This window comes from Salmo salar, chromosome ssa15 (genome assembly GCF_905237065.1).
Source record: "Salmo salar chromosome ssa15, Ssal_v3.1, whole genome shotgun sequence".
Taxonomy (NCBI): domain Eukaryota; kingdom Metazoa; phylum Chordata; class Actinopteri; order Salmoniformes; family Salmonidae; genus Salmo; species Salmo salar.
The window spans coordinates 107,273,391-107,284,957 of record NC_059456.1 but is presented as its reverse complement, the minus strand read 5'-3'; the positions used below and the strand labels follow the sequence as shown (position 1 = coordinate 107,284,957).

The 11,567-nt window shown below is 49.1% G+C and overlaps 1 protein-coding gene across 1 annotated transcript in view; it reads right to left on the bottom strand.

Moving 5' to 3' along the window:
• Positions 1-437: 437 nt before the first annotated feature.
• abcd1 (ATP-binding cassette, sub-family D (ALD), member 1) overlaps positions 438-11,567 on the bottom strand; it is a 34,723-nt gene continuing 23,593 nt past the window's right edge. Inside the window, exons 9-12 of the mRNA XM_045696557.1 lie at positions 7,485-7,630; positions 4,685-4,915; positions 4,361-4,486; positions 438-1,044 (exon numbers count right to left, since the gene is read on the bottom strand). Of these exons, the coding sequence (XP_045552513.1) occupies positions 792-1,044; positions 4,361-4,486; positions 4,685-4,915; positions 7,485-7,630 (756 nt within the window). The 3' untranslated portion in view covers positions 438-791. The remainder of the gene's footprint in view (positions 1,045-4,360; positions 4,487-4,684; positions 4,916-7,484; positions 7,631-11,567) is intronic.

Genomic DNA, 11,567 nt, shown 5'->3' with positions numbered 1-11,567 from the left:
CTCCTCCCACTACCACCCTCCCACTCCCCCTAGAGTCTACTTCCTCCTCCCACTACCACCCTCCCACTCTCCCCTAGAGTCTACTTCCTCCTCCCACTACACTACCACCCTCCCACTCCCCCCTAGAGTCTACTTCCTCCTCCCACTACCACCCTCCCCCCTAGAGTCTACTTCCTCCTCCCACTACCACCCTCCCACTCCCCCCTAGAGTCTACTTCCTCCTCCCACTACCACCCTCCCACTCCCCCCTAGAGTCTACTTCCTCCTCCCACTACCACCCTCCCACTCCCCCCTAGAGTCTACTTCCTCCTCCCACTACCACCCTCCCCCCCTAGAGTCTACTTCCTCCTCCCACTACCACCCTCCCACTCTCCCCTAGAGTCTACTTCCTCCTCCCACTACCACCCGCCCACTCTCCCTTAGAGTCTACTTCCTCCTCCCACTACCACCCTCCCCCCTAGAGTCTACTTCCTCCTCCCACTACACTACCACCCTCCCCCCTAGAGTCTACTTCCACACTGCTGCTCAGTTTTCTTTTCCACTTTAACAGCCACATCTGAGTGGTTGGATGTCCAGAACCACATTATACACTAGAAGACCCAGCCTCTTGGACCTCGACCCTATGGCCTGAGCAGCCCAGAGGATCTGAAAGGACTGGAACCTATTAGTAACAATACGAGTAGAGCTACACCTCGTCTAGGGGACAAATACCACAGGGCTTAAAGTTCCTTCATTCCCATCCATCCATCCATCCATCCACACGATCATCATCCTTCTATTGTCCTTGTTCGTCACTCCTCCTTCTCCTCCTTCCGTTTCTCCTCCTCCCCTGCTTCCTCCCCCCCCCCGCTTCCTGACATGGTGGCGTCCTCCCCCAGCATGCGGCAGAGATCCGACAGGCGCTGTTGCATCTTGGGTATCCCAGAGAGCTGGGACTCCAGCTTCTGTTTCTCATCCTGGAGAGAGACCCGTGTGGAGGCGTCCAGCTTCTCGAACCGCCAGCCACCCTCGCCGTCAAACTGAAGCAGGTGGGTGTGGTACTTCCTGTAATGGGAAGGAAGGAAAGCTGCGTGTTTGAGATTGACTAACATTGTATTAAAATCAAATGGATCACCGTTATCCAGAGAGATCGGTGCGGAGATAGTATAGGGAGCTATACGGGGAAATGATTCACTATTGGTATAGGAGCTGTGCGGGGAAATGATTCACTATTGGTATAGGGAGCTGTACGGGGAAAATGATTCACTATTGGTATAGGAGCTGTGCGGGGAAATGATTCATTATTTAAAACATATGAACTGATCCTTTAAGACCTCCATATGAAGTGACTAGGGGTATGGGTTGTTCCAGCCTGGCCTCTACTCCATATGAAGTGACTAGGGGTATGGGTTGTTCCAGCCTGGCCTCTACTCCATATGAAGTGACTAGGGGTATGGGTTGTTCCTGCCTGGCCTGGCCTCTACTCCATATGAAGTGACTAGGGGTATGGGTTGTTCCAGCCTGGCCTGGCCTCTACTCCATATGAAGTGACTAGGGGTATGGGTTGTTCCAGCCTGGCCTCTACTCCATATGAAGTGACTAGGGCTATGGGTTGTTCCAGCCTGGTCTCTACTCCATATGAAGTGACTAGGGGTATGGGTTGTTCCAGCCTGGCCTCTACTCCATATGAAGTGACTAGGGGTATGGGTTGTTCCAGCCTGGCCTCTACTCCATATGAAGTGACTAGGGGTATGGGTTGTTCCAGCCTGGCCTGGCCTCTACTCCATATGAAGTGACTAGGGGTATGGGTTGTTCCAGCCTGGCCTCTACTCCATATGAAGTGACTAGGGCTATGGGTTGTTCCAGCCTGGTCTCTACTCCATATGAAGTGACTAGGGGTATGGGTTGTTCCAGCCTGGCCTCTACTCCATATGAAGTGACTAGGGGTATGGGTTGTTCCAGCCTGGCCTCTACTCCATATGAAGTGACTAGGGCTATGGGTTGTTCCTGCCTGGCCTGGCCTCTACTCCATATGAAGTGACTAGGGGTATGGGTTGTTCCAGCCTGGCCTGGCCTCTACTCTACTCCATATGAAGTGACTAGGGGTATGGGTTGTTCCAGCCTGGCCTCTACTCCATATGAAGTGACTAGGGGTATGGGTTGTTCCAGCCTGGCCTGGCCTCTACTCCATATGAAGTGACTAGGGCTATGGGTTGTTCCTGCCTGGCCTTGCGTCTACTCCATATGAAGTGACTAGGGGTATGGGTTGTTCCAGCCTGGCCTCTACTCCATATGAAGTGACTAGGGGTATGGGTTGTTCCAGCCTGGCCTCTACTCTACAAGACACAGCAGTGACAGACAGAGTCTGAACTCTGAGCACCACTGCCCCCTACTGGAGGATTCATATAACTACTCATCTACAACCAGGGGTTTCTCAAAGGCTGCATTTACACAGGAAGCTCAATTCTGGGGTGTATTCATTAGTCACAAAAAAAAAGGGGGTCCCGTTTCATTTGCTTCCATTTGCTTCCTAATGTATATACGTCTCTTTTGTTTTCTCCACTAATGGTCTTTTGACCAAGGGTTGGAATTGGTTCAAAAAATAACATTTGAGGAACAGAATCCAAACAGAAACAGAGACATACCGTTCTGGAACAGAACCGTTATTTAAAAAAATTAAAAAAATTAAAAGCATGAGAACCGGTTAATAACATTTTTTCCAGTGCCACAAAAAAAATAAACAATAAAAAAGTTAAAAAAAATAAAAAATAAAAAATAAAAAAAATAGCAACAAAACCCTCACACTATCACTCAAACGTATTCCAACGTCTGCCTGCCAGCTGGAAATCTTCGCCAGTGGGTGTGTGTAGGCTACCTGCCCCTCAACCACGTTACTGCTGACATTACAAGAGGAAATCAGAGAGACATGTTTAATTAGGAGAATAGATTTACTTTTTCCAATGCTACTACAGTTACCACTGTTTTTATGAACAAATTTTTTTTTTTTAAAAGGCGTTTTTTTTAATTATATTGCTGCGCTGCACACACAAGCTTGTTCGCTAGCTAGTTAACATTTGCTCTGGTCCAACGTTAAACCAACTCATAAGTTCAAAGACATTCGAAGTTCCTCCGCAGGTATAATTCTGTGGTTCTAATTCAGATAATGCATCTCCTAGTAAGATACCCAGCTCTTCCAAGTCAAGTCGTCTCAATCCTCTCGCCCTTCATTTCAGTTGCATCTCACGTCCCCCACATCGATTGGCAGATCAGTGTGCGCCGCACTTGGCTTCCATTATGATAAAAACCCTGCTGTTACGTCAAAATACAAAAACTTGCTCTTAACGTCTTTCCTATACAGATTTAAAAAAAAAAAAAATCACTCACCCGCTCCACAGCAAGCTGCTCTAAGTAAATTTAATGTCCAGCTAAATGTTAAAAAAACGTATATTGATGTAAATTTATCAAAAAAATTGTTTTATATATAAAATGCTACATGTAAAGTGTTGCTCCCATGTTTCATGAGCTGAAATAAAAAAGGTCAGAAATGTACATCCCTTTTAGGGAGCATTTTTCCTTTGAATTTAATACAATAAGCCGCATCTTAACATCGTTTTAGAGAATTTGGCAGTAGGTCCAACCGGCCTTACAACCACACCAGCCCAGGACCTCTACTTCCGGCTTCTTCACCTGCGGGGATCGTCTGAGACCAGCCACCCCAGACAGTGGATGAAACTGTGGGGTTTTGCACAACTAAAGAATTTCTACACAAACCGTCAGGAACCGTCTCAGGGAAGCTCATCTGCGTTGCTCGTCTTCCTCACCAGGGTCTCGACCTGACTGCAGTTCGGCGTCGTAACCGACTTCAGTGGGCAAATGGTTCACCTTCGATGGCCACTGGCACGCTGGAGAAGCTCTTCACGGATGAATCCCGGTTTCAACTGTACCGGACAGATGGCAGAAGGCGTGTACGTTGTCGTGTGGACGAGCAGTTTGCTGATGTTAACGTTGGGAACAGTGCCCAATGGTGGGGTTATGGTATGGACAGAATGGACAGAATGGTTCTACTTCAGAACAAAACCGATTGGTGAATTATTTTAGTTCCAACCCCAATCCATATTTTTCAGAGCTGATCTGATTGGTCAAAAGACCAATTAGTGAAAAAGAGATCAGAATTAGGCTGCCTGTGTAAACTCAAGTCTTACTTTCTTTTTTGCACATCGATTAGATCAGAAAACAAAATCTAAATTTCAAATTTATGTACCCATACAAAAACAGGTTTCCTTCAGGAATGAATTGTTAAATGAATAAAATGCACACGTACAGAATCTGTAAAGAAAAAAAGGCTATATAAATGAATTGGTTGATTGATAAGCATGCTGACCAGAGGGAGGGTCGATGGGTTATCGAAAGCAGTGCTATCCCAGCATCCTTTGCAGCCTGGAAGATCTTCCCCTCCACGTCGATGCTGACAGCGCTGGTGCACTCGTCTAGCAGGGCATACTTAGGCCTGGGCAAGACAACACACACGACATTAGTAGGAAATCAAAAGATACCGTTTCCATACCTCTAACACTGATACGGTATAGGAATAGATTTCCTTCATCACGTTGAGACGACAGTTCATTATAAATGGTTTTAGTTCCCCATCCTTACACACGCCTGGGTGAGGAATACACAGTTTATTGTATAGGTCGTCGTGACGTACCTGTGGTAGAACATCCGTGCCATCCCAATCCTCTGTTTCTCGCCTCCTGACAACACGTCCTTCCAGTCGCTTTCTGCACTCCACCCTCCTTCCCTCTCCAGAATGTAGACCAGGTTGACGGTTCCGAGGATCCCCTCTAGCTGCTGGTCCGTGAACCCTCTGTCCTCCATCTCTGTCTCGGTGTCTGGGTAAATCAACTGGTCTCGCAGGGTCCCCACTGACATGTACGGCCTGATGGACAAACACGAAACAAACATATAAGATCAACTATATAAAAATAAAAAAAAATATCACACAGCCAGATCTGTTAAGCCTTGTTCACAGTGACAGTTAAAATCAGATATTATTTTTTTTGGCATATGATTTTAAAATCTGTTATTTTTTCCTGAAATCTGAACCACCAAGAAGCACATGGAATCAAATATTTCAAGCAACATTTCAAAAACCACCCGATTCCTGGCCGTGAGCCTTGCGTCTGTGGTCAAAAACCACCCGATTCCTGGCCGTGAGCCTTGCGTCTGTGGTCAAAAACCACCCGATTCCTGGCCGTGAGCCTTGCGTCTGTGGTCAAAAACCACCCGATTCCTGGCCATGAGCCTTGCGTCTGTGGTCAAAAACCACCCGATTCCTGGCCGTGAGCCTTGCGTCTGTGGTCAAAACCACCCGATTCCTGGCCGTGAGCCTTGCGTCTGTGGTCAAAAACCACCCGATTCCTGGCCGTGAGCCTTGCGTCTGTGGTCAAAAACCACCCGATTCCTGGCCGTGAGCCTTGCGTCTGTGGTCAAAAACCACCCGATTCCTGGCCGTGAGCCTTGCGTCTGTGGTCAAAACCACCCGATTCCTGGCCGTGAGCCTTGCGTCTGTGGTCAAAACCACCCGATTCCTGGCCGTGAGCCTTGCGTCTGTGGTCAAAAACCACCCGATTCCTGGCCGTGAGCCTTGCGTCTGTGGCCCCCCCCCAAACTGGTGAAGATGGGTAACATCCCCCCCCCCCCCCACCACAGGGGCCTCAGTCTCCTCTCTGTATAGCCGCGACTGAGTGGAGTCCCACAGTTCCAACTTACTCATCAAGCTCGCTGACGACACAAGTAGTTGGCCTGATTGACGACGAAAACGGCCTCCAGAGGAGGCAGCCGACGACGACGACGGCCTCCAGAGAGGCAGCAGCCGACGACGACGACCTCCAGAGAGGCAGCAGCCGACGACGACGACCTCCAGAGAGGCAGCAGCCGACGACGACGACGACCTCCAGAGAGGCAGCAGCCGACGACGACGACGACCTCCAGAGAGGCAGCAGCCGACGACGACGACCTCCAGAGAGGCAGCAGCCGACGACGACGACCTCCACAGAGGCGGCAACCGACGACGACGACGACCTCCACAGAGGCGGCAGCGTTTCTAGTCGATTTACTTGGTCAGGTTCTTTTCATTTTTTTTTTACACCTTTTTTTTGGGGGGGGGGGGGGGTTACAAGTAAACTCAGCAAAAAAAGAAACGTCCCTTTTTCAAGACTTTGTCTTTCAAAGATAATTCGTAAAAATCAAAATATCTTCACAGATCTTCATTGTAAAGGGGTTAAAGACTGTTTCCCATGATTGTTCAATGAACCATAAACAGTTAATGAACATGCACCTGTGGAACTGTCGTTAAGATACTAACAGCTTACACACGGTAGGCAATTAAGGTCACAGTTATGAAAACTTAGGACACTAAAAAGGCCTTTCTACTGACTCTGAAAAACACCAAAGGAAAGATGCCCAGGGTCCCTGCTCATCTGTGTGAACGTGCCTTAGGCATGCTGCAAGGAGGCATGAGGACTGCAGATGTGGCCAGGGCAATAAATTGCAATGTCCGTACTGTGAGATGCCTAAGACAGCACTACAGGGAGACAGGACGGACAGCTGATCGTCCTCGCAGTGGCAGACCACGTGTAACAACACCTGCACAGGATCGGTACATCCGAACATCACACCTGCGGGACAGGTACAGGATGGCAACAACAACTGCCCGAGTTACACCAGGAAAGCACAATCCCTCCATCAGTGCTCAGACTGTCCGCAATAGGCCGAGAGAGGCTGGACTGAGGGCTTGTAGGCCTGTTGTATGGCAGGTCCTCACCAGACATCACCAGCAACAACGTCGCCTATGGGCACAAACCCACCGTCGCTGGACCAGACAGGACTCGTTCTGTGCGTGATTTCCTGCAAGACAGGAATGTCAGTGTTCTTCCATGGCCAGCGAAGAGCCCGGATCTCAAATCTCATTGAGCACGTCTGGAACCTGTTGGATCGGAGGGTGAGGGCTAGGGCCATTCCCCCCAAAAATGTCCGGGAACTTGCAGGTGTCTTGGTGGAAGAGTGGGGTAACATCTCACAGCAAGAACAGGCAAATCTGGTGCAGTCCACGAGGAGGAGATGCACTGCAGTACTTAATGCAGCTGGTGGCCACACCAGATACTGACTGTTACTTTTGATTTTGACCCCCCCTTTGTTCAGGGACACATTATTCAATTTCTGTTAGTCACATGTCTATGGAACTTGTTCAGTTTATGTCTCAGTTGTTGAATCTTATGTTCATACAAATATTTACACATGTTAAGTTGGCTGAAAATAAAAACGCAGTTGACAGTGAGAGGACGTTTACATTCGTCATTTCAAATGATAAAACATATACCGTACACAGCCACAAAAATAAATACACAGGAAAATAAAACTAAAAAGTGGGTCCCCACTCACCCACCAGACCTGAAGACTTGTGTTAGCAATACACCACTGAGGTGTGTGTGTGTGTGTGCACTAACCTCTGAGGTATGTAGAACATGTTTTGGGGTGGTGGTTTGTAAAGCACCCCTCCATAGACTGGCCACAGACCACTGAGGATCCTGAACAGAGAGCTCTTCCCACAGCCGTTAGGACCTGTTATTAACAGATGCATCCCTTCCTCCACCTGGGGGGGAGAGAGAGAGAGAGATTAAGGACAAAGGAAAAAGGGGTGAGGAAATAGGGAGAGAGAGAGAGAGAGAGAGGGAGAAGTGAGTGAGAGAGGGAGAAGTGAGAGAGAGAGAGAGGGAGAAGTGAGTGAGAGAGAGAGGGAGAAGTGAGTGAGTGAGAGAGAGAGAGGGAGAAGTGTGAGAGAGAGAGAGAGGGAGAAGTGTGAGAGAGAGAGAGAGGGAGAAGTGTGAGAGAGAGAGTGAGTGTGAGAGAGAGAGTGAGTGTGAGAGAGAGAGTGAGTGTGAGAGAGAGAGAGAGAGAGGGAGAAGTGAGTGTGAGAGAGAGGGAGAAGTGAGAGAGAGGGAGAAGTGAGAGAGAGAGAGAGAGAGGGAGAAGTGTGAGAGAGAGAGAGAGGGAGAAGTGTGAGAGAGAGAGGGAGAAGTGAGTGAGAGAGAGAGGGAGAGAGAGAGAGGGAGGAGTGTGAGAGAGAGGGAGAAGTGAGTGAGAGAGAGAGGGAGAGAGAGAGAGGGAGGAGTGTGAGAGAGAGGGAGAAGTGAGTGAGAGAGGGAGAAGTGAGTGAGAGAGAGAGAGGAGTGTGAGAGAGAGAGAGGGAGAAGTGAGTGAGAGGGAGAAGTGAGTGTGAGAGAGAGAGAGGGAGAAGTGAGTGAGAGGGAGAAGTGAGTGTGAGAGAGAGAGAGGGAGAAGTGAGTGAGAGAGAGAGGGGTGAGTGAGAGAGAGAGGGAGAAGTGAGAGAGAGCGGGAGAAGTGAGAGAGAGCGGGAGAAGTGAGAGAGAGCGGGAGAGAAGTGAGAGAGAGCGGGAGAGAAGTGAGAGAGATGGGGTAAGTTATGGGAGTACCCAATGATCAGAGCCAGGGTTCCCACAGAGCCTACTACCTCAGATACTCCGCATGGAGCAGGAATGTAGCTAGCCAAAACAATCAGCACATTGTTTCACAAAGAGGATCATGCTATGGTACTGTTGTGTGTGAGGAGATCACAGTGTGGAACTAGCCACTGATGAAACATGAATTGATCATGAAAGGATACTTTAAACAGGGGACTTACTGTGTTGGGGCAAACCATGATCCCCACTCGCTCTCTCTCACAGACACACTATACAGAAAAATGCAAATGTCCTACATGCCATAGTTCTGATGCATTGGAGAGAGACAGGCCTCCACCCTACGTTCTGATATGAGAGAGAGAGTGAGTGAGTGAGTGAGTGAGTGAGTGAGTGAGTGAGTGAGTGAGTGAGTGAGTGAGTGAGTGAGTGAGTGAGTGAGTGAGTGAGTGAGTGACTGAGTGAGTGAGTGAGTGACTGAGTGAGTGACTGAGTGAGTGACTGAGTGACTGAGTGAGTGACTGAGTGAGTGACTGAGTGAGTGACTGAGTGAGTGACTGAGTGAGTGACTGAGTGAGTGACTGAGTGAGTGACTGAGTGAGTGACTGAGTGAGTGACTGAGTGACTGAGTCCTCCGTTCTGATGCATTGGAGAGAGAGAGGCCTCCACCCTACGTTTTGATATGAGAGTGAGTGAGTCCATTGCTCTGATGCATTGGAGAGAGAGGCTGCTGTAGAATGGTGCCATTTTGCTCTTTAACCTCTACAGGGGCAGGATTTTATGCAGTCGTCTACGTCACACCCAGGAGACGAGGCCACAACAACCCGCGCAATCCCTACATGTATATTATACAGGAGGAGACGAGACAGGAAGCTAGTGGAGAGATGTTTCCTAGGACCTCTACATGTATATTATACAGGAGAGGAGACGAGCCAGGAAGCTAGTGGATAGATGTTTCCTAGGACCTCAATTTCCACGTAGGAATAACTTACCTACTACGCAGTCTGTCCCAAATGGCACCCTATCCTCTATATAGTGCACTACATTAGACCAGGATCCCTGCACTACTTTTGTCCCATAGGACCCTGGTCAAAAGTAGTGCAGAGGGCACGACAAAGCCTCAGGAGACTGAAAAGATTTGGCATGGGTCCTGAGATCTTCAAAAGGTTCTACAGCTGCACCATCGAGAGCATCCTGACTGGTTGCATCACCGCCTGGTACGGCAACTGCTCGGCCTCAGACCGCAAGACACTGCAGAGGGTAGTGCGAACAGCCCAGTACATCACCGGGGCCAAGCTTCCTGCCATCCAGGACCTCGTCACCAGGTGGTGCCTTCCCTGTGGCTCAGTATGGTGTTTGCAACGCCAGGGTTGTGGGTTCGATTCCCACGGGGGGCCAGTACAAAAATAAAATAATTCATGAAATGAAATGTATGTATTCATTACTGTAAGTCGCTCTGGATAAGAGCGTCTGCCAAATGACTAAAATGTAAATGTGTCAGAGGAAGGCCCTACAAATTGTCAAAGACCCCAGCTACCCCAGTCATAGACTGTTCTACTACTGCACGGCAAGCGGTACCGGAGCACCAAGTCTAGGACAAAAAGGCTTCAACAGTTTTACATTTACATTTTAGTCATTTAGCAGACGCTCTTATCCAGAGCGACTTACACTAGTGAATGCATACATTTCATACATTTTTATTTTTTTGTACTGGCCCCCCGTGGGAATCGAACCCACAACCCTGGCGTTGCAAACACCATGCTCTACCAACTGAGCCACAGGGAACAGCCATAAGACTCCTGAACAGGTAATCAAATGGCTACCTGCTGCTACTCTCTGTTCATCATATATGCATAGTCACTTTAACCATATCTACATGTACATACTACCTCAATCAGCCTGACTAACCGGTGTCTGTATAACGCCTCGCTCCTGTGTATAACGCCTCGCTCCTGTGTATAACGCCTCGCTCCTGTGTATAACGCCTCGCTCCTGTGTATAACGCCTCGCTCCTGTGTATAACGCCTCGCTCCTGTGTATAACGCCTCGCTCCTGTGTATAACGCCCCGCTCCTGTGTATAACGCCCCGCTCCTGTGTATAACGCCCGCTCCTGTGTATAACGCCCGCTCCTGTGTATAACGCCCCGCTCCTGTGTATAACGCCCCGCTCCTGTGTATAACGCCCCGCTCCTGTGTATAACGCCCCGCTCCTGTGTATAACGCCCCGCTCCTGTGTATAACGCCCCGCTCCTGTGTATAACGCCCCGCTCCTGTGTATAACGCCCCGCTCCTGTGTATAACGCCCCTCTCCTGTGTATAACGCCCCTCTCCTGTGTATAACGCCCCTCTCCTGTGTATAACGCCCCTCTCCTGTGTATAACGCCCCTCTCCTGTGTATAACGCCCCTCTCCTGTGTATAACGCCCCTCTCCTGTGTATAACGCCCCTCTCCTGTGTATAACGCCCCTCTCCTGTGTATAACGCCCCTCTCCTGTGTATAACGCCCCTCTCCTGTGTATAACGCCCCTCTCCTGTGTATATAGCCCCTCTCCTGTATAACGCCCCTCTCCTGTATAACGCCCCTCTCCTGTATAACGCCCCTCTCCTGTATATACGCCCCTCTCCTGTATATAGCCCCTCTCCTGTATATAGCCCCTCTCCTGTATATAGCCCCTCTCCTGTATATAGCCCCTCTCCTGTATATAGCCCCTCTCCTGTATATAGCCCCTCTCCTGTATATAGCCCCTCTCCTGTATATAGCCCCTCTCCTGTATATAGCCCCTCTCCTGTATATAGCCCCTCTCCTGTATATAGCCCCTCTCCTGTATATAGCCCCTCTCCTGTATATAGCCCCTCTCCTGTATATAGCCCCTCTCCTGTATATAGCCTCTCTATTGTATATAACCTCAAGGTCTACTACACCTGTTGTATTCAGCATTTCACTGTGAGGTCTACTACACCTGTTGTATTCAGCATTTCACTGTAAGGTCTACTACACCTGTTGTATTCAGCATTTCACTGTGAGGTCTACTACACCTGTTGTATTCAGCATTTCACTGTGAGGTCTACTACACCTGTTGTATTCAGCATTTCACTGTGAGGTCTACTACAC